Below are 23,768 nucleotides of genomic sequence, written 5' to 3' on the forward strand. Positions count from 1 at the left end.
CTTGTGTATCACCCTCCTTAAGCCGTCCACATCTCTTTGAGCCACTACAGCAGCCCCCTAACTCCTTTCCATCTATCCAGCAGCCAGAGCGATCCTTTTAAAATTAGAAAGCTGTTCTTTATCAAAACACACACACACACACACACACACACACACACACACACACAACCCTTATCATGGCCTGTAAGGCCCAGATCTGGGGCCAGGGTCTTTCCAGCCTCTAGTTCTCACACTTTCCACGAGGCCCACTGCTGTGCATTTGCCATGGTTTGCTTTCGGGTCCCTGAACTGCTGCCTGGAAATCTGTTCCCTTGACCTCCTAGTGGGACTCTCAGAGTTCCTTAAGGGCCAGGACCCTGGCCAGGCCACTTCTGTATCCCCATTTGTAGAAGAGCACCTGGCATGTGGAGGGCCCCCAGCCAGCCCTTGTCGACAGGACCTGCTGACTGGCCCTTCTTACCTTTCAAGTCTCTGCATGTGTACCGTTCCTCAGGGATGCCTCTCCTAACTCCAGCTTTCCAAATTGACCTCCACCCTGTTGGCCTCAGTGACATCACCCTCTTGTTTATATCCCTGACTGCTCTTGTCATTATGTGTGTGAGTCTTTGCCTAATGTCTGTCTCCCCCACCAGACCAGAAGCTCCCATGAGAGCAAGAACATTGTGCTGCTTTTCCCAGCACTGGTGCCTGGCTCACAGAAAGTTCTCAGATCTCTGTTAAATAAATGAACAGCATCTGACTGAATGGCATTCAAGGGGAGCTCTTCTCTTTACCTGGGGAAACCCCAGAGAAAATGCTAGAAATCAGCCCTGACCTGGAGTATGATCTGCAGAATCATGGCGCTCTCACAGTTGGCTATGTCCCAATCCCTACACTTTGTGCATTCGTTAGCTTACGTGGAAAAAGGACTTCCCAGATGGGATTTGGTTAAAGATCTTGAGATGGAAAGATCCTCCTGTACTCTCCTGGCAGGGCCTTATGACAAGGAGGCAGGAGGTTCAGAGTCCACGAAGGCAATGTGACAAGAGCTGAGGTCAGAGAGAGAGAGAGAGTTGAAGATGCTGCTGTCTCTGAAGATGAAGAGGCCCCAAGTCAATGACTGTGGGCGGCTTCGAGAGGCTCAGAAAGGCAAGGAAACGGATTCTCCCCTGAGCTTCCAGAAGGAACGCAACCCTACCAGCACCTTGATTTTAGGACTTGTGACCTATGGAACTGTATGATGATAAGTTTGTGTTGAGCACACTCATTTGTGGTAATTTGCTACAGCAGCAGTAGAAACCTAACACACAGAGGGACTGGAGCATTGGTTTGAGCAACTGGAAGATGAGAGTGCCCCCCTCTCCCGTTCAGAAGGCTTTAGGTTGCCCACCCATAAACCATCCCATTTCTGTACTCCTACAGCTCGTTTCATGCAATCTTTCCTACTTTCTTTCCCTTTAATTCTACCACTGGGGCAAAGAAGCCTGTGCCTCTGTTCTTGAGTATAGGTTCAGAGATGAGGGGAACACGGACCTAGAGGTAGGGGTTCTCCCTGTCGGACAAGGATTCCCACCTCTCGCTGTGAAGAGGTGTCGCTGAGCTGTTTTTTCATGGCCCAGTCTAAGGCCCCTTGGCAGTGACCATCTCTAATTTAGAATTAGACTCTCTAGGGGCCTGGGTGGCTCAGTCGATTAAGCATCCGACTGCGGCTCGGGTCATGATTGTGAGGTTTGTGAGTTCGAGCCCCTTTTCGGACGGATTCTGTGTCTCCGTCTCTGTCTGCCCCTCCCTTGCTCATACTCTACCTCTCAAAACAAACATTAAAAAAAATTTTAGAATTAGACTCTCTAGATCTCTGTGTGGTTTTGGAAAAACACATTCTGAAAAAAGAGAACACGTTGGACCCCTTCCTTGGGAAGAATGCACCCGACCAGAAAATGTCATTTAGAGTTTTAGGGCTTCGTGGACCTGTAAGGTCAGCTTGCTCAAAGCATTGTGTGTGTGTGTGTGTGTGTGTGTGTGTGTGTCTGTTTGGGAGTGTGGGAATCTCTTTTTATATCAAGATGCAGGAGTCCATGGAGGTCAGGAAGGAGTAATACTGTAAGACAGGGTTCTCTGTCAAGCTAAAGGGTTTGGGCTTAATCCTATAGTGAGGACACCAGGAGCCCATTAGAGGGTTTTGCACAAGGTGGTGACATGATGAGATCTGTACTTTTGACAAAAATCACTCTGGCATCATCTATATTGGCTCTAATCCCGTAATTAGTTCATCGGAACACCTTGGAGGAGAAAGTGCCGTTGACATGAAATGTTTTCATACTTCCTTTTCAAGCCACTGATACCAGATGGCACGTTAAGTGATCCGGTTTCATAGACAATGTGCTGGAGGAAGCAGTCTCCCGTAACCAGTGTCACGTCAGTTAAATCTTACTGTCGTCAGGATCATTGCTTCCCTGATGGTGGGTTTCCATAGATGTTGTCAGATTGTTACTTACCACCATGATTATCTCATCGTGGGAGGACTTTCCGGCTTCAGTCAGATCAGATCATCTCCAGCAGAAAAATTCAGGCTCGTAAGATAGTGGAAGATGGTGGAGTGCTGAACCAGGCGCCTTCAGAGACCAGAGCATCATTCCTGGCTCTCTCACACCCTAGCCAAGGGACTTAGACCCGGTTAATTTCCCAGACCCACGCTGTCTTTAGCTGTCAAATGGGCTTTATAAGCCCTCCCTACCTGCAAAACAGTCGTGAGGATCAAACATTAAAAGATAGCACTTTGAAAACTCAAACCTATCTCACAAACCCAGAGCTGACGTTCGTTTTCCCCTTAGGATTCTCGTCAGCCCTGAGCAAGGGTGGGTTAGGAAAGAGGAGCTATGGAAGTGTCAGTGGTTTGCTTTCACGGTCTTCCGTGGTTCTTTTTTCTGACTATGCAAAGCTTTAGAGGTTGTTCTAGTATCCAGGCAACGTGTTGCCTCCACTTAGCCCATGCAAAGTCCTGAATTAAAAATAGGCTCTGTTTCGCTGTGTTCCGAAATCTAGAGCTACATGTTCTAAAGGAGTCAAAGGTCCCTGGTGGAGCTCGAAGGGAAAATGGTCATGTCCTAGCGCTGTGAGAGCATCAGCCAAGTCCTACAGAGAAAACTGGAGAGGCTGAGTGTGTGTGGAGGCACGGACTTGTTACTGGGTCGCTGGTCTGTTGGCTGGAATCCCAAAGGACCAAAGAAGGACTTATGGTGCGCAGTTTGCAGGGAAGGAATGTGCTGGTTGTCCAAGAGGAACCACTAGCCCTATACACGGGTTCTTTGTCACCATCATGGTTTACTAATCTGCTAACCAGAGACACTCCAGGTAGCATTTCAGTTTTACAGTTTTAAAGCACATCTTACGAGTGGCCGTGTTAGAAAATACGACAGCATGGCCCATCTGCCTGCCGTGACTGCTGCCCGCTGGGAGAACTTGAGGTACTGGGTGGCGCCTTTACTGCTGGTGACTCAAGAAACCACATGCCCCAGTGAACACAGACATTCCCAGGAAGTGGGCAAGATGCTTTTTAATTCTCTACAAATGCATGGGTGCCAAAGCATTGGATGTTACGTGGAGGTGGGGAGAAGGAAACCTCAAGACTTCATCCCTCCCTTGGCAGCAAAATACCACACACACCCCCACCACTGTTGCTGGTGGTGACATTAACAAGTGACATTGACCTGTATTCATACTGGTTTACCAAGCGGTTTACAGCTTTTCTTAGGTTGACTCATGGTTGGGTGTGATTAGAAGCAAATAAAATATTTCAGCCCTGGCTTATTAAAAGGAATGGCTTCCACAGAACTCCTTCCTCTGCTGAGGTCAAACAGCTAGACTTAAGAGGGAACTTCAGACTTGCATCCCAGGCTCATTTTGGGAGTGGGGATGGGGGATGAAAAACAGATGTGGAAGCATCGTGGGCTTTGCAGCCAGAGTGCCATATGCTAGCGATGGGAGTGGGACAAGTCACTTAACCTCGCTGCGCCTTAAATCCCCACCTGTAAAAAGGGCAAAATCAGGGATTTTGACCTGATAGGTGACGGTGCAGTTGCTTATAACTTGGACTCCCCACGTGTGAGTTCCACTTGCACCTCGTCACTAGCTGTATGAGGATAAAAGCACTCAGGGGCGCCTGGGTGGCGCAGTCGGTTAAGCGTCCGACTTCAGCCAGGTCACGATCTCGCGGTCCGTGAGTTCGAGCCCCGCGTCGGGCTCTGGGCTGATGGCTCGGAGCCTGGAGCCTGTTTCCGATTCTGTGTCTCCCTCTCTCTCTGCCCCTCCCCCGTTCATGCTCTGTCTCTCTCTGTCCCAAAAATAAATAAACGTTGAAAAAAAAAATTAAAAAAAAAAAGCACTCAGAACAGTGCCTACCACTCAGTGAATGCTCCGTACGTCTGCGCTACGATTACGACAGATTGTCATTACGATTATTATCATTGTGCGTCGAGTACCAGGCGCAAAGTGTGGATCGAAAAAATACGAACTTTTGTTACCATTTCTGTTATGTCTCCCATCAGAGCGCTGGAATTTTAAGGAGGCAGAAAGGAAGGTAATAGCATCACAAGTCTGTTTTTTGGTTTAACTAAACAGATGTCAACAGAGCCCTTTCCCAAATCTTATTCCTTTGAGGATTCAAAATTTACTCTCATGCCGTCGGAGAAAGATTTGTCCAGTGTTCCTTAGAGCAAGAGCGAATTCTTGAGCCTCACCCCAGACCTTCAGAATCAGAAAGTCTGGAGATGCAACCCATCGGTCTGCTCTTGATTTTGGCTTGGGTTGGCCATGCCCGTTGACTGTTTTTTTAAGACTGTTTTTTTTTTTAGAGTAGTTGTAGGTTAACAGAAGCATTGAGAAGGTTCAGCGATTTCCCACGTGCTCCCTGCCTCCCACTATCAACATCCTCCCCCACAGGGTTGGGTTTGTTACAATGGATGAACCTACCTTATCACCTGGAGTCCATAGTTGACATCATGGCTCGCTCGTTATGTGTGTTCTGTGGGCTTAGATACCTGTGTCACTGCATGTAGCCATCATTACAGTATCATAAAAGGTGTTTTCCCTGCCCCGAAAACCCTCTGTGTTCCCCCTGTCTTCTCCCAACCCCTGGCAACCGTTGCTGCTTTTCCTGTCTCTGCGGTTTTGCCTTCGTCTCTTTTAAGTATCTCCGTGATTCTCATGCTTCCTAAAGTTTGAAAACACCAGGTATAGACTTCTGCTGCTTTGACCACCTTCTGTAGTTGGGGTTCGAGGAGGAGGGTGGTCAAGAAACCATTGGTTATACTCCCTCATCTGTATGACAGGTGTCCCGGCCCCAGAAGGACTAGAGGACGGAATTAAGCAGAAATACTGAGAGTTCCGGGTAGCAGTCAGGGGTGGGGAGGGACGAGTGCTTTGAGAGCACAGGACTCTGTTGATAGTTCTGGAACAGAACACGTCGGGGTGTCGGGTCCTCTGGAAAGTGCTGATGTCATATCTTGGGCCATACTGCTCTGAGTGATGGATAGAAATGCCTTTTGAATTTGTGTGTGAGGTTAAAGTGAAGAAAATCCATTTCAGTCTTCCGAAGTCAGAGCTCTTGGTACAAAAGGTCACTGATGCCAGTTGGTGGCATTGCAGAACTCGGGGAGCGAGAATGAAAATAGCAAACTTTTTTGTTTTTGAAGCCTAGTTGCCCAGGGGGCTTGAGTCCCAGTCTTTCGCCATCTTGCTGCCCTGGAATCTTGAAGAGGCATGTGGAAGAAGAAAAACACCGAGCCACTCTCTGCCTCCTCTAGGAAGGAGGGCAGGGAGTTGTGCTCAGACTAGGGGGGATATCATATATGCAGTGGGGTGAACAAGCCACCAAATGATGACTCCGTGGGGAAGCGTTCGTAGAGTTGTAGAGTGGAAGTGACTGAGCAGCTCGGATGGATCCTGGCCTCCGGTTTGATCCTTGATCCTCAGATTTCCTGAATCGTGGAGATAATCCCTTCTTAAAGGCTTCAAAACTGGCTGTATGCATACAGCTCGCAGACGCTTTAAACCTATTTGGATGCCGTTCTGTGATCACAAGCAAAGGACATACAGAACCAAGCTAGGTCGTATATCCTTTCCACCCCACCCCCAACACTGGTGTCCTCTAGCCAAAGTGCCGTGATCCACAGTCACCTGAGGTTGAACCCCAGACAAACCACTGCAAGCACAGGGCTAGGTCCCCAGTAATCACTTGGTGACTTCACCTGAAATGGCCACACTTGCACAAACATTGAGAAGCATGCCTTCTGGGGCGCCTGGCTGGCTGGCTGTTAAGTGCCCAACTTCAGCTCAGGTCATGATCTCGCGGTCCGTGAGTTCGAGCCCCGCGTCGGACTCGGTGCTGACAGCTTGGAGCCTGGAGCCTGCTTCGGATTCTGTGTCTCCCTCTCATTCTGCCCCTCTCCCTCTCTCTCCCAAAAATAAACAAACATTTAAAAGATTAAAAAAAAAAAGAGCATGCCTTCTAATTTTCCTAAATTGAGTTACTTTGCTATTTCTCCTATTTTTTTGGCTAAAATGACACACACACACACACACACACACACACACACACACACACACACGTGTATGTGTATGTATGTGTACACATATATGTATATACATTATTCCCCATTAATGTATATACATTATTCCTACACAGGTCAGTGTAGGAAATTGTGATTGTGGATTCATGGCAAAACTAGTAAGCAATTTCCAAATTAAATTTTATCCGAAGACTCAAATTACTTTTTGCTGTCTCATTTCTTGTGAAGATAAAGTACTCCTCTTGAGGGGGCCACCTGCGTGGCTCAGTGGGTTGAGCATCCAACTCTTGGTTTTGGCTTAGGTCATGATCCCAGGGTCAAGGGATCAAGCCCTGCGTCCAGCTCTGTGCTGAGCCTAGAGCCTGCTTGGGATTCTCTGTATCTTCCTCTGCCCCTCTCCCCACTTGCGCGCGTGCACACGTTCTCTCACGCGCTCTCTCTCTCTCTCAAACTAGATAAGAAAATACACTTCCTGATCCATAGGTGTGTTATAGAACTTCAGATTTTTAAAAAATGTGACTATACCATTTCTTTTTTGGTACAAATTAGAATACCATGTGTTGAAAGCATCCTACCAAATTTCTAAGCTCTTACTAACAGAAAGGTGGAGATTTGGGACCATAATTTGACCTTAGAAATATTTGTAGGAAATACTACCACAAGAATAATTTCATATCAAGAAGGGTCCTTAATAGACTCACCGTCAAAAGAAGGAACCTGTCCTGTTTCCAAACCCAGCTTCCTCACAGTTGAGGAACAAGAAAGAAAATCTAACCCCCTTTTCCTGTTTCTGCTGCTTGTGACCTTGAACAAGGCCCTGACTATTGAGACTGACCCTGAGACCCTTGTTTTCTTTGCAGACTGCATCATCTGCTATCAAAGGTGCTATTCAGCTGGGGATAGGATACACCGTGGGTAATCTCACTTCCAAGCCGGATAGAGATGTTCTCATGCAAGACTTTTACGTGGTGGAAAGTGTGTTCCTACCCAGGTAAGAACATTTCTGTTTGTGAGGATTTCCATGCTAAAGAACCTTCCTGGTGGCCTCTCCACATTGAAGACTTTCCTACCAGTGAATGGGTACATGCACGCATTGGGTCTTTAACAGGCCCAGAAGCAGCACCAAGGATTGTCACTTTCCCTTGTGCCACGTGGGTTGTGTTTATTTTTATAGGGAGATGGTAAGTAGGTTCTATGTAATGATGGTAATGCCTGGAAGATTGTATGAAGATTTGAGATTCGATGGGAAGGAGTGCAGTACTCAGAGTAATGTCTGCGTAGCGTTAGAAAAAGAGGGCATCCGCTCTGGAAAACAGTGTGGAGGTTCCTCAAAAATTAAAAATAGATCTACCCTAAGACCCAGCAAAGTGCTGCTAGGCATTTACCCAAGGGATACAGGAGGGCTGATGCATAGGGGCACTTGTACCCCAATGTTTATAGCAGCACTTTCAACAATAGCCAAATTATGGAAAGAGCCTAAATGTCCATCAACTGATGCATGGATAAAGAAATTGTGGTTTATATACACAATGGAGTACTACATGGCAATGAGAAAGAATGAAATATGGCCCTTTGTAGCAACGTGGATGGAACTGGAGAGTGTGATGCGAAGTGAAATAAGCCATACAGAGAAAGACAGATACCCTATGTTTTCACTCTTATGTGGATCCTGAGAAACTTAACAGAAACCCATGGGGGAGGGGAAGGAAAAAAAAAAAGAGGTTAGAGTGGGAGAGAGCCAAAGCAAAAGAGACTCTTAAAAACTGAGAACAAACTGAGTGTTGATGGGGGGTGGGAGGGAAGGGAAGGTGGGTGATGGGTATTGAGGAGGGCACCTTTTGGGATGAGCACTGGGTGTTGTATGGAAACCAATTTGACAATAAACTTCATATATTGAAAAATGAATAAATAAATAAACAAACAAACAAACACATCTTCCAAAGTTTAAAAAAAAAAAAAGAAAAAGAAAAAGAGGGCATCTGAGAAGCAACGGCTGATGCCAGGATTTTGCGGCCCGTCATTCACAAGACGGGCTGGGGGCCCGCAGATGGGCCTCATATCTGGGTTCAGTCGCGTAGCTCTTCCTCCGTGAGGCCTTCAACTTAGCTCTCCTCCAGAAAACTTAGGAGAATCCTGCCCGTTTGACACCATAGGTGGTGTCAAAAACACCCCGGTTGCCCATACAGGTCACCTCCAACTCGATCGTGTTTTGGGGGGGAAATCCGTTCAACAAATAAATCTGGGGCGGATGGTGGAGACAGTTGCGTATCTGTGTGAATACACACCGTGCCACTGACCACTTACAGGTGGTTTAAATGGTAAGGCTTCTGTTACGTATTCTTTACCAAAAGAAAGCAAATAAGTTAAAATGTGTTAAGTCTCGTGCTAGCTTAGGATAGGAAGAGAAGTAATCGTTATTAAATTGGAAATGTAAGGGGCGCCTGGGTGGCGCAGTCGGTTAAGCGTCCGACTTCAGCCAGGTCACGATCTCGCGGTCTGTGAGTTCGAGCCCCGCGTCAGGCTCTGGGCTGATGGCTCAGAGCCTGGAGCCTGTTTCCCATTCTGTGTCTCCGTCTCTCTCTGCCCCTCCCCCGTTCATGCTCTGTCTCTCTCTGTCCCAAAAATAAATAAACGTTGAAAAAAAAAATAAAAATAAAATAAATTGGAAATGTCCCCGCGACTGCAACGGCCTAGCAAATAAAAATTCAGCTATTTGACTTGGGGGTGCAGGGCAATCGCTTTGTCTTCGGGGCTCTGCGGATAAATGTGTAAGACACAGTTACATTTTAAAATATAAGTATTGCTCCCCAAACGAAGCCACTTTTGGTATCAGTTGTTACTTACTGGGCTTGGGTGAGAATGGCTGGGGAGAGCCTTTGACCCTCAGTATCTTCGTTGCTTTATTTTTTTTTTTAAGTCTTCAGGGAAATGGTACTTAAGTTCATCTCTACATCCAGTTGTCAACTGTCCCGAAATCAACCCATTAAGTGGTGAACCCAGACAGCCTAGTTTTGCTTTAAATGCTCTTGGTTGAAGAATACAGTAGACCTATCAGGAATTTTGAAGGTTGCTTCTGTAGGGTCCTGGGCAGCCACCAGAGCTAGTTTCCAGACAATGAGAACAGTGACAGGTGCTCCGTCTCTGCTGGTCTCTTCTACCCACCGTGTCCAATCAACAGAGCCAGCTTTGGATGGGCCCCAGGGAAAAGTGGGGCCCAAGCATATGGGCCCCAGACCAGCACCCTCAGGATCACGTTGAACTTTGTTAAGAAATCAGATTCTTGGGCCCCACCCACATCAACTGAATCAGGAACTTCGGGGATGGGCCCGAGAAATCTATTGAACCATCCTTCCAGGAGATTCTAAGCACATAATTGTTGGAGAACCACTGACCTCGCGTGTGACTTCCCATGTGATAGGGATGATCTTTCTCGTAACTACCAAATTTTGTTCTTGGAGTTCTTACGTGATTTCTGCAACTAATGTTAAACTCCAGATGACTTTTCAGCGAACACCTAAAATATCAAAATTACATCTGTGTCCGAAGTAAATTATGCGTGACACTCTATGAGATACTTTACAACAAGGAGCATGTAACTAGGTTTTCATGAGCTCTTTCTTGGTGCCATGAATCCTTCTGTTCGTGGATGATTTATTAAAAGCATACTGGGGCGCCTGGGTGGCGCAGTCGGTTAAGCGTCCGACTTCAGCCAGGTCACGATCTCGCAGTCCGTGAGTTCGAGCCCCGCGTCGGGCTCTGGGCTGATGGCTCAGAGCCTGGAACCTGCTTCTGATTCTGTGTCTCCCTCTCTCTCTGCCCCTCCCCCGTTCATGCTCTGTCTCTCTCTGTCCCAAAAATAAATAAACGTTGAAAAAAAAAAATTAAAAAAAAAAAAAAGCATACTGTATCTTGATGATTAAGGCAAAACGAGGTCTCCTTTTTCTTCACGAGTAGAAAAGCCAACAGTGTCCATGCCTAGAATTTGTGTCTTTGACCTTCACCCTCTAGGCCACAGAGAAGCATCAGCCCCTGTGTGGCACCCATGTCACTGGGGGAGGGGAGGCTTAGCTAATGACCCTATTGGGAGGAACCCACTGTCACTTAAAATGTATCATTTTAACATATATATAGCTTTTTAAGCGTCAGTGTGATAGGAAGCATTTGATGCAGACAAGAATTTCTTTTAGCAAATGCCATATTGTTTTTTTTTTTAAATAACATACGCACTCTGGAAGTGTTTCCATGAAAACAGAAGAAAAGGATGTGGGTCTTGCCTCAGTTTCCTCATCTGGGCTGTTCGTTAATTTTGCCAAGGGACTGAGCCCAGCTCTTCTCAGTGGTGGTGGTATCGGCTCTTTTGGATAAGACAACACTTTGTGCCAGGGTACACGTGTTAGGATATTTGTCACCCCCGAGGCCTTGCTAGTAATATCTATCTCTTGGTTACTCTCGCAGCCACAAAGCTCCCACAGAGTGATGAGTCAATTCATTACCTTGGCCATGGCGACCGTTTCATGGATATAGACCCCCTGTGAAAATTAACAAACTGTACTTTATGTCAGCTACACATCCGTAAAGCTGGCAGATAAAGTTTCCTCCCTGCCCATCCATAAACTCCCACACTTGCCTGGGGACAGGAGGAAGGGGGAGGAGGTGGGCAGGACTGTCTCTGACTGTCCCAGTCTTTGATGGCTCTAAAACACAATGAATCTATCTGGGTCATAGAGAAAACTCATTGCATTGGGTGTCTTGAGATGTTCTAAGTTACTGCCACTGTCTCCCTTAGCAACGAAATGTGTCATGTTTGTTTGTTTACTTATTTCAAAGTGGCTCACAGTTATTTTTAGATATTATATCCTGTTCCACACATCATTTCATTTTGTAGATGGAAAAAAAAAAAAGCCTCTGGACTTGGGATTTGAAGGATGATAGAAAATCCCTTTCAACAGGGACGCCTGCGTGGCTCAGTCGGTAAAGCGTCCAACTCTGGCTCAGGTCATGATCTCATGGTTTGTGGGTCCGTGCCCCGTGTCGGGCTCTGTGCTGACAGCTCAGAGCCTGGATCCTGCTTCGGACTCTGTGTCTCCCTCTCTCTCTGCCCCTCCCCTGCTCGTGCTCTGTCTCTAAAAAATTCAGTAAAACGTTAAAAAAAATTGTTTTTAATCCCTTTCAACAATCTGGTCCCATGATCTTCCAAAGTCAATGTAGATTAGTAAGAGAGCTATGACCACATTTTAATCTTTTGACCCAGGTTCTGCAGTGCAATCAGAAACTCAAAGTTGTAGATAAAATGGCATGTGTAAAGGGACTAGGAAGAAAGAGGAGGATGTTTTCTAATGTTTTGCCATGCAAACATGACCCTGACATGGCAAAAGGAGGCAAAATTGATGAGTGCCAGCCATGAACCACCCATAGTTTAACTGACATAACATTTATATGACACAGCATATAGCATTAACTTATTGTTACTATCTTTCAACTTTACCAAAAAATCCATTTTACAGATGGAGTAACTGAGGCCCGGAGACAGGAAGTGTCTTAACCCAAAGCCATACAACCAATAAATGGTGATGTCAGGATTTGAACTCAGGGACGGCCGACTCAAAAGTTTTGTTTTTCCTTACACCGTGGCAAGAAAGCACAGTAACAATAGTTCCGCTTGTTTGAATCAGAGAAAGTACCCAGCTTCCACCTTAGAAAGTTTTCCCTCCAGCCCCTTGACAAGCAGCTTTAATACTGTCCTCCGTTCCCCTTCAGGAGACGCCATCCCGGCTTTGTCTGCAGTGGAAAATAGGGCTTGAAAGCTGGCAGTAAAAGTTTATATATCTTTCCATATTCAAGAGTAATCATCTACCCAAAGAATTTATAAAAGTCTCTTGCATTTTAATCTCCTCCCTCATAAAATGGAGTTCAGTTTGGCGAACACAGATTGATCTCTGTATGCACTCTTGGGGGTGGATGGGAATAGCCAAGGGACACCCTCATTGGGCAGAGAATTACCCAGAACTGCTGTGAAGGTGCGACATTTTTCTACGTGGCAGGCAAACATGGAGGTCAACAGTTCGTGTGAGCGTTGCCAGATTTCAGTGCTAGATGTTAAGGTTTTGACAGATGAGGCAACTGCCTGCATGTCAAATAATACTGACGTGAACTCATCCAAGACCCCATCTCTCTCTTACCATGGGTCAGCACACTCCAGCCCGTGGGACAGACCTGGCTCCCTGCCCCTTTTTGTTAATAAAGTTGCCTTGGCACACAGCCACATCCACTCATTTACATATTGTCTGTTTTCCCACCGCAGCAGTAGAGCTGAGTGGTTGCAACAGAGATTCTTTTTTTTTTTTTAAGACAGAGAGAGACAGAGCATGAACAGGGGAGGGGCAGAGAGAGAGGGAGACACAGAATCCGAAACAGGCTGCAGGCTCCGAGCGGTCAGCCCAGAGCCCGACGCGGGGCTCGAACTCACGGACCGCGAGATCTTGACCTGGCTGAAGTCGGAGGCTTAACCGACCAAGCCACCCAGGCGCCCCACAACAGAGATTCTTAAAGGATTGCCAGCCCCTCGTCGGTACAGACATTTTCTAGCCCGTCTTCTGTGTGGGTGGATAACACACAAATCATCAAAGAGGATGCCGTGGCTGTTTCTGGACAAGCCAACCAGGATGATGTCCTTTCAAGTCAAAACTCTTCAAATATTCGTTTAATGTTTATGGGGTAGGGACGGGGAGACACCGATTTCCTACTCATAAAAGGCACATACCTCTTCCTTTAGTTCCAGATAAAAGGTTTATTGTGTGTAGTGATTGTTATATAACATTGTAACTTACTTGAAATTGCCTTCAAACACGATTTCCCAGGATGGTACCAACTACTTGGGAAGTTCAGCATATAGACAGTGATATCCCGTGTTCCAAGTACATGACAGCCCAGGATGCAGTATTTGGTTGTGGAATTTAAGCTGCTTCCATCTGCTGATTTTTAAAGATTGGCTGTTGGCTGGCTGGCCTTAAAAGGTGGTGTGGCCTTCTGGGTGTCTCAGTCGGCTAAACGTCCGACTTCGGCTCAGGTCATGATCTCACGGTTCGCGAATTCAAGCCCCGCGTCGGGCTCTGGGCTGACAGCTCGGAGCCTGGAGCCTGCTTCGGAGTCTGTCTCTCCCTCTCTGTCTATACCTCCCGTACTTGGGCTCTGTCTCTGTCTCTCTCTCAAAAAATAAATAAAACACTTTAAAAACGTTTATTAAAAAACATTACTTCCGAATGTGTCTGTGATGATTTCTCCGCAGGAAATTTGCATTCAAATCAGTAGACTGACCCAAGATCACTTCATCAGTTTCCTGTGGGCCCACATGGAACCGAAAGGTAGAGGAAGGGCAAATTCGCTCCCTGCCGGAGCTGGACAGGCACCTTGCCCTGCCTGCAGACGTTAGCACTTCTGCTTGGGCCTTCTGGCTCGGGCCAGGACTTCCATTGGCTCACCTGGTTCTCAGACCTTCAGGGTTGAGCTGGAACTGCTCTACCAGCTTTCCTGGGCCTCCGGCTTACAGGTGGCAGATGGTGGGACTTCTCCCCCTCCATAATCACGTGAATGAGTCTGTCCTCCAGGAGCTGCTGGCCCGCTCCTTTTGCCAACAGCCTCCAAACCCCCTACTGTCAGTTACAGCTTGAGATCAGCAAATCCACCCGCTACAAAACGCTGCCTTGGAAACAGCAGAGCTCTAGCTCTCGGCTCCCAAACTGGAGCCCCCCTTATGTGCCCTGCCGATGCCAAGTTAGTTTCACCTTATTGCTTGGCACCAACCCTCTCCTCCCAGTGCCACCCCAAATAGCGTGTGGTTATCAGGCTGTGGAACCACGTACAGGAAGCTGAGGTGCTCCCAGCGCATCCAGCTGAGAATGTTCTTGTGGCCCATCAAGCTTCTGTAAGTACAATTCTGCCCCCCGTGACCCCACAGTGTGAGGTCCTCCTGGAGAAGAAGAGCTGGTGTTTTGGGGCAGGGGCTACTCGGAAGCCTGCCACTGAATCGTGAAAAGGAGGACTTACCCTAGGAACGTCAAGTTTAAGTTAAAGCGTACCTATCTGCCTATGACTTTCCCACGGCTCTGGTGTGAATCTAATGTCCTCATCTTGTTTGTTCCTGACCAGCTTAGGCCATTACTTTCCCTCCCTGGACTTTGTTTTTTTTTTTTTTTTTTTTTTTTTACCTGCTAAATGGGAATCGCCAGGTAGTGGCTAGTGCTTCCTTCAGACTTCAACATTGTATAATTCTAAACGTCCATTGCCACTAAGAAATACGTTTTTGTAAATTTGTTTAATGTGTATCTTTGAGAGACAGGGAGAGACAGAGCACCAGCAGGGGAGGGGGAGAGGAGAGAGAGGGAGACACAGAGTCCGAAGCAGGCTCCAGGCTCTGAGCTGTCAGCACGGAGCCTGACACGGTGCTCGAACCCATGAACCGTGAGATCAGGACCTGAGCCAGAGTCGGACGCTTCACCGACTGAGCCACTCAGGCGTCCTGAGAAATACATATTTTTAGATTTAATAAGAACAGTGGTGGGGCGCTTGGGTGGCTCAGTCGGTGGAGCAACCAACTCTTGGTTTCAGCTCAGGTCATGATCTCACAGTTGTGAGATTCTCGCTTAAGATTCTCTCACAGTCTTGGTCCCCCAACTGCATAAGAATAAGCCATTTGAAGAAAAACACCAAGGAGTAGAACATGGGGGTTTTATCTTACTGTGTGAACATTGAAGCTAGTGTCATGCATTCTAATGGAATTAATGACTTTGATTGCATGAGCTATCAAGGACAGAAGAGGGTGGAAGAAATAAGAAACTGGCAACACTCTCAGCCCCCTGAAAGCAGCCCAATTCGGAACCCAAGGATCTGTATTTGCTTTTACTTGTTTGCAAGGGGGCAGAGGCATGTCAGTGGTCACTTTGAGCCTCTTTGATTTTCTCTCTTATTTCTGCCCAGCCAGCATTTTCAAGTTACTCCATGTCCTAGGAGTTCCAGAATTATTCCTCTTGACAATCCCATAGGACCTGGAACCGAGTACATGTCCCCTGAGACGTCTCAAAATACGGACTGAGGAAATGTTCGGATGCGATGTCCGGGCAGCACATGTGCATTGTGAATATTCAACTATTCTCGCTTCAGGAAACAGCAGCTGTTCAGATGAGTAGGTGATTTCGGGCCGTTTCACACACCGAGCTGATGCAGAGGTGACGGCTCTTATCCCGGGCAGTCCCGGTCCCTGCACCACCGCCCTGAAGGGCAAGCCTTGCTGCTGCCTTAGTGCCAGCTTCACCTCTACAGATAAGATGTATTATCTGATGTCAAGCCCTGACAATACAAGCCAACTACTTCTGCTGGAAGTCACCAGAAGAAACAGTCATCTGTGACCACGCGAGAGGAAGAACTGGCCGTAGTGGATATATTGAATAGATAATCTCCTAAATAGCTTTCAAGGGTGATTTTTGACGATGATGGGTTTTTTTTTTAACTAATTAATTTTGAAATTCCAGTGTAATTAGCATACAGTGTTATGCTGATTTCAGGGGTACAATATAGTGATTCAGTAATTCTATGCATTAGTCAGTGCTCATCAGGATAAGTGTACTTTTTAATCCCCGTCACCTATTTCACCCCTGCCCCCACCTGCTTCCCCCTCGGGAGACCATCAGTTGTCTATAATGAAGAGTCTGTTTCTTGGTTTGTCTCTTTTCTTTGTTCGTTTGTTTTGTTTCTTCAGTTCCACATAATGAGTGAAATCATACGGTATTTGTGATTCTCTGACTTCTTCACTTAGCATACTACTCTCTAGATCCATTCACATTGTTGCAAATGGCAACATTTCATTCTTTTTATGGCTGTTATATTCCATTGTATCTGTCTATATCTCTAGACTGTAGTGATTTTTCTTTTTTTTTTTTTTTTTTTTTACCTTACCTGGTGAGTTTTGAACCTAACCTTCAGGTGAGAATCAACTTTACTATTTTACCATTTGTCTTAAAAACTCACTGTTTTATTCAGAAACTACTTACTGTCAGTGATGTGCTGGGTACCGATACAAAAATCTGTACAAAAATCTGGCTGCCATGGACACAGTTAAACTGTTGGAGTTTCCAAGTGTTTGTTGCATGCTGAAAGCGTTTTTCTTTGCACAGGCTTACTCGTATCCGTAAAAATTAGACCATGACAGAGTTGCCTTAGAGCCTCAGTGACCCACTTAGAATGTGGTAAAGAGAGGTCTTGAACCTCTCTACAAAATTGTATTAATCTACTGAATTGTTCTCATTTTTCACAATGAAAACTTTTAAGTACAGGTGGATTAGGTGGCTTGTCGGATGTTGGGTGAGATATATTATAGTTGTAGTCAAAGACTAAAATGAATGATAAACATCAAAATTGAGGCTAGTGGATGCCTCTAAGGAGAAAGAGAGTTTTATGATTAATAAGAAGTATAGAAGGCAGTTCAACTATACAGATAATATTTTATTTCTTAAGCAGCATTTTAGATTCACGAGTATTCACTGGTTTATTTCTTTATACCTTTTATGTGTCATAAATATTGCACAAAAATTTTCAAAGACGAACCCAGAAGAGGGGGGAAAAAGATAATGATGTCTCTGGGAATGCACATCAGGGTTTTAAAATCGCTAAAATATTTAAGGTCTCTTTTCCTATAAATATGGATGTAAGAAATAGTTCAGATTCAGGACTCCCCCATTTCCAGTGTGGTGATTTTGTGAGTGACATTTTTAAAACCATTTCATGTATTCCTAGTTTAAAATCTTTATCCAATGTTTATGGTCAAAAAAAAATGCATTTACAAATCATTCCATGCACTAAGCCCTGAATCTTCTACCTAAAGCATCACAACTGGTTTCACTGGGGACGATGGAAAATCACAGGAGGAAAGTCACAGGCACAGGGGGGATGATAAAGAATTTTCAGGCTGAAGACACACTGGGATTGGCAGGGAATATGGGCTTGGAGTGGCCCCTGCTGACTTAGCATCTGGTTTGACCTGATGGCCATTGCCCTTGGACATGAGGTTAGAGAGACTCTCAATTGGGGTATGTTTTTCTAACAGGGAAACTGGCCCGGGACTAGTAGAACTACAACTTGAAGTCAAAATTGTCTTTGCTAATTCATTCTCTCTCTCTCTCTCTCTCTCTCTCTCTCTCTCTCTCTCTCTCGCTTTTTTTTTTTTTTTTAATATTTTAACTGCAGTGAAGGGAGCAATCTGACCCCAGCACATCATTACCCAGACTTCAGATTTAAGACCTATGCTCCACTGGCATTCCGCTATTTCAGAGAACTTTTTGGTATCAAGCCTGATGATTACTTGGTAAGAACCTGTCGTTTTCCTTCCTTCTTCAGAAATGTGTGATCTAAACATTTGTCTCATAGCAACAGCGACAAGTCGTGTGTGTCTCTTATAATGCTCTGGAGCCTCGTAAAAGGTCCAAGTTTTATAATGATGATAAATTTAGCTTCAGGCAATATGATTTGACTCTGCAGCCCTTACTGATAACTACAGAATCTGCTATGGTAATTGATATTTAAATAACTGTGGTGTTGGTTGCTACGTCAGATCATTATTCTAACAGATATAATTAGTTACAAATACTCCTGTGAATTTTGCTGATTGCATTCTACTTGAAAGCCTTCCTGTTTTAATTGCCTTATTTATTCCATTCATCTCAAACCTGCCTTGGCCTGCAACCGTATTCACCTTGACCTACAATTTGAACAGCATTTTAAAGATGCTGGATAGGCTTGTTCTCAACATCTTTTGATGCAAGCTCTTTTTAAACGTATTTTTATTTGGCGCAAGGGCATATCTTATCCTTAGAATTGTCGTTTCTGTCCATCATCTTTTTGGCACGCAGCAGGTGTAACACAACAGCTTTTTTGTGAGGTAGTCTGATCTGACCTCCTGCTCGAGGAACCCGGAACTTCCTTTTTGTTTCAAGAGAAAAATGGTTTATTTCATAATTTGATCACTGTTAACACCCTGCGGCTCTTCACAATCGGTTTTCAAGAAGCTGTAGGAAGGATGCCATCAAATATTTATTGTTCGTCCTTTTCTGAATGATCTTAATAAGACTTGAGCCAGATCCTGGAATAAAGCTTTGCACGGGAAGTATAGCAACATTTATCACTGGGAACAGAGACTATCGAAACTGCATTGTATAATTTGGCTGAGATGCACATAATAAAATTCAAAGCTCATTCTCTTCTGCGCCGATGAAAACCTGCACATGACCCTCTTCTTTTTTTTTTTTTTTCAGCTTTTATTGTAACTCCAGTTAACGTGCAGTGTTACATTAGTTTCAGGTGTATAATATGGTGATTCACCACTTGCATACATCACCTGGGGCCAGCACAGCAGGTGCATGCCTTAATCCCCATCACCTGCTTCCCCCACCCCCACCCCCACCCCTCTCCTCTCAGGTATGACTCTCTTCTTTAGTTGAGCCCTAAGAAACTCATATGACTTCTGCTCAGTGAGATGATACTGGCTCCTCAAGGCACATTACCAAGACTTCACAGGGCAGTGGGAACTGAGTAGAAAGTCCCTGGGCAGTCCTGCTCCCCTTAAATGTGTCCATCCAGGTAGCTTTCTGCCTCGCCACGCCCCTTGAGCTGTGATGTCAGGTGTCTCTACCCAGCATTACCAAACCTGCCCTCCCCAGCTACTCCAGTGCACGAACCCACGCGTGTTGGGGGTGGGGGGGTACTAGAGAAGATTCTTTGGTTTCTGACCATTCTCTCATTACTGAGTGTCACTGTCATTCAGGAAACATGTTGATGGAACTCAGTGGGGTCTTGATGCTGTTTTATTGAAAATGAGATTGTGCTCCCATCTGCCACACGTTAGATGGGTTCTCCTTCTGAATTTCCTTGAGCTTCTGCTAACCGAGGAGATGGCATTTGCTTGCATTTCATAGCACAGATCCCGTCATTGTGATGAGATGGCCAACTCCCTCCCCTTCACCTGTAGGTCTGTCTTTGGCCCTCCTGGGGCCACTGAGCTACAGGCTGGGAAGGCAATTTTCGTGCTCATTCTGTCCGGCAAAAGGGCTTTCTTGGGGGAAGGCCTTTTACTGATCAACGGGGCCCACGGCTTACAGAGTTTCCTAGTGCGCCTTTAAGCTGGCAGAGTTACTTCATCACGGGGTTCGAGTGTGTACAAAGGAGCCCAGGAGACTAAGCTGATGGCTTTGCAGAGCAGAAGTCTTCCTTCATGGAGCTGGCAAAAGGTAGATTAATCGATCATCGGATACTTCGAACGCTTAGGCCATGAGAATACTTTGCCACCGATTATAGGGAAATTTGAAAGTTAGAAGCCATGACCCTCAGGGAACTTAGAATCCAACCGGCAAGATGACTTTATGTGGGCGAACCATCAGTTCTACCAGATAGCAAATAAAAAGACTAGAGGGAAATAGCAAACAGTCCAGGATTTCAGAGGAGGGAGGGGGTCTCTCTCTCTCTCTCTCGCATGGAGGATTAGGAGGGCGTGAAATGGTTTAGCTCTAGTGACTTAGAAATTGGAAGGGATTTGAGTCAGAGGGAAAGAAGGGAAGTTGACTGCACATTTGATGATGTTGAGCAGTAATGTTTTTGGTGGGATGATGGTATTGGGGGTTCAGTTTCAAAAGAGGAGTCTTTGTCTTTTAGAGATGCATGCCGGAGTCTCTCTGGAGGAAATGAGTTGATGTCTGGGATTCGCTTCAAGAGACTTTGAGGGAAGCAGGCAGAGGAGTGATGGGGGTATAGTGGAAACACGATTGGCCATGAGTTGATAATTGCAGAAGCCGGAAGAGAAGCGTATGGATATTAATTACACAATTCTCTTTGCTTGTATGCAGGTTTGAAATTTTCTGTAATGAGAAGTTGGGGGGAGGGGCAGGGAGAAAAAGATAGGAACAGGCAGGTAAGAATGCTTTTCTTCGATTCCATTTTTCCACCTCCCGTATCAACATAGTCCAGTAAATGGACCCATCTCTGGGACCTACGAGAAACAGAGGGCACTGGCCCTCTAGCTAAACATGGCTACCTGGTCCCCAATGGTTATGGCCATCTACCTGCCCCGCACTGAGACACCCCCCGGGGACACCCCCAGCCCAGAACTAGAAGCTTACCTCCAAACCACTTAATCTGAAAACCCCAGCCAGTGATCTCAAGTGTGGTAGAGGAGGAAGGGGTTTTTCACCTGACGTGACAGGCTTTCCAGAACTAGATACAACCATCGGACTTTTTAGTCCAACTATTCATTATAGGTGAACAGTCTAAAGCTGGGGTCGGTGAAGGAGGCGCCCAAGGTTATCCACGTTGGTAGGCGCAGACCCCAGACCAGACCTGGGATCCCCCAGCCCTCCCCCGGGCTCTTTCCCATTCCCCAGCTGCCTCTCAGCCCACTGAGTCTCAGACCTCTCATTAAATGTGTTCACAGCGTAAGACTCCCTCGACCATGAAACCGTCAGCTGTGATTATCCATTCTGAAGCACCTCCCCAACGGGGTCAGACACCCTTAACGAAGCATTTTTTTGGGAAGAGTTAAGCCCAAATAAAACACAGGAAAATCAAATAAGACCTCCCTTAAAAAAAAAAAAAAAAAAGCGTGGGGGGGGGGGGGAAGGATACCGTGCAAATGCCAAAGTACATCCTGGCGTCTGTCAAACTGGGGCTAGTTGAACCCAAATTTGTGAAGATAGACTGATCTAAAAGGGGAGAGAAGGTAACATGATAGAGTGATCGGTGACTCTCCAGCCGGGCCTAATGCTGATCCCCCTGGTATGTGTGCATTTCCACTTAGTGCTGTGGTCTCGTATCTGGATTTTCGCCTGAATTACTCTGTTTACGTTCTCAGTACCATTAACGTCCGCCATCTGCATACCGATTACAAGTTTCATGTTGGAACACGCATAATTTGGATTGTGAGACCGCACACTGAAGGTGCTCGTGCATACACAGCCCAGCAGCCTGGCTGTGCCTCCTTCCTTCCTTGTTCCAAAATAAACGCCTCTCGAGGGAAGGCCAAGGTCCCCGGAGCATTTTTTTTCCCATCTCTGCTTGGGCAGCAAGCCTTCGATTTGATTTCCTTCTCCCCCAGGTGCCGGAGTGGTCCAAAATCCAGGGTGATTTGTATGATGTCTTTCCAGACTCACCGGCACCTATAAGAGCAGGGTGAATATTTAACACTATCAAGGGAAAGAAATGGCAGGAAAACTTATCTCCACCCCACTGTGCAAGTTTACGTTGTTACTTTGCCTTGGTGGGGCATTGGGGGGTGGGGGTGGGGCAGCTGGATTGCACTTTGTAGTCTTTTCCAGCAGGAATAGTCAGGAGGCCCTACAGGAAATAGAAGGGAGACAATGAATGCATCGGAACAGCTTGCACAGAAGAGAGAGCCTGAAAGGAGGTACATAAAACGCAGGGTACACGTGGGGCCTTGTTGATCAAGGCTAATTAAAATGTTCCCGTCTCTCCTCTTTATTTGCTCTTAAATGGCAACGTTTCAGAGCAGGTTGCTTAGCGCGGAGCGTGGTAACCAAGTGATAGGGTGAGGTATCACGGGATTATACATGAGGACGGTAATATTCCTGGTTGATATCAAAATGCCAGTTTCTTGCACACCACTGCACTGCTGGTAGTGACCCCCAGCGAGTTATTAAGAAATGCCAAAGCGATTTATTTTTCCCTGCATATCAATGTATAAATTACCTATTAAAGGAGGATTTGACAAGTAACCAATGAAGTATTTTCCCTATAATGTCACTGCTTCTAGAAGAATTTGAGGCTTTAATTAGAAGCAGATGATTAGGTCTGAATCCAGTTTTCTCTCGACCGCTCTTCCTGAATCACCCCCTAATTTCTCTATTTGCAGCCTCTAATTTCTGCATTCTGTGTTGTTGTTCGACTTGCGCAACATTAACTCCTGTCTGTAGGAAGGCTCTGTGCGGGGAATTCAGAGCCCGTAAAACAAAGAATCAGAATTCCCAAAGAGAGTCTGGGGGTCTGCCTTCGCTCTTTAGAAGAGCTTGGGGTCCACACCTTTATTTTCCAATGTCTCAAATCTATGATTATACGAGAGACCCATTCTTCTCCTTGACTCACTGTGTCCCAGCGGATCTTCGGGTAGCCTCCTGGTTGCTGGAGCTCAGCCGAAACCCTTAGTACATCTTGAGGCACCAGTTTTTCCTCGCCTAGAAGGTGTGGACTCCACTCGCCTGTGTGTGGTCATGTGATAAGACACAGCCCAGCATTAAATCCTTAGCGACACCTGGGTGGCTCAGCCGGTTAAGCCTCAGACTTCGGCTCACGTCACGATCGCACGGTCCGTGAGTTCGAGCCCCACGTCGGGCTCTGTGCTGACTGCTCGGAGCCTGGAGCCTGCTTCGGCTTCTGTGCCTCCCTCTCTCTCCCAAAAATAAACAAACATTAAAAAAAGAAGAAGAAGAAAGAAAGAAATAGGAACAGCAGTAGGTACGTGGTCACTCTTTGCCAGGGTTTTGGAAAGCATCCCCTTTGAAAACCTTCAGCTGCTTTTTTGTAGACGTTAGTGTCTTTGTTTCGGAGATGAGGTTCCTTGGACTCCAGGATGCCAAGGTACTTCCTCCAGGTCGCTGAGGTGGCCGCTGGCAGAGCCGTGATGTGAAAAAAGGTGATTCCAAGTCCCACGCCCTTCACACTCAACCAGCTCTCCAGGTGGAACCTGCACCTACGGCAGGAAAGCACCCTCTGCTTCCGCTGGGCATCCTTCGTGCATTCTTATTTTTCCTCGTCTCTGCATCACTCGTAATGACCGAGGCATTCTAATGCTGCTCAGCAAGAAAGCCTCAGGAAGCAAGCCCGGGGCCGCCTGGGTGGCTCAGTCCGCTACCCATCCGACTCTTGATTGCGGTTCACGTCAACGATCTCACGGTTAAGAGATCGAGCCCCTCGTCAGGGACTCTGTGCCGACAGCACACAACCTGCCTGGGATACGTTCGGTCTCTCTGTCTCTCTCTCTTCCTACCCCCGCCTTGCATGTGCATCTCTTTCTCTCTCTCAAAATAAATAAATCCACATGAAAAAGAAAACGCAAGCCTGGAGGAAAGAAGGAGAAGGTAGAAGGCGGCACGCAGTTACTTTTTTCTTTTCTTGGAAAATTGTGTTTCCCTCATCCACGTGCTGCTGAAGCAAGAGAATTTAAAGTCACCAGTTAGA

The 23,768-nt window shown here is 46.3% G+C and overlaps 1 protein-coding gene across 5 annotated transcripts in view; it reads left to right on the forward strand.

Moving 5' to 3' along the window:
- The window catches only part of PIP5K1B (phosphatidylinositol-4-phosphate 5-kinase type 1 beta), a 313,786-nt gene that overhangs the window by 167,274 nt on the left and 122,744 nt on the right, over window positions 1–23,768 (forward strand). For all 5 annotated transcript variants that reach the window (XM_030294332.1, XM_030294331.1, XM_030294328.1 and 2 more), the window contains exons 3-4: window positions 7,406–7,536; window positions 17,781–17,898. In XM_030294332.1, coding sequence (XP_030150192.1) covers window positions 7,406–7,536; window positions 17,781–17,898 — 249 coding nt within the window. The remainder of the gene's footprint in view (window positions 1–7,405; window positions 7,537–17,780; window positions 17,899–23,768) is intronic.

This window comes from Lynx canadensis, chromosome D4 (genome assembly GCF_007474595.2).
Source record: "Lynx canadensis isolate LIC74 chromosome D4, mLynCan4.pri.v2, whole genome shotgun sequence".
NCBI lineage: Eukaryota > Metazoa > Chordata > Mammalia > Carnivora > Felidae > Lynx > Lynx canadensis.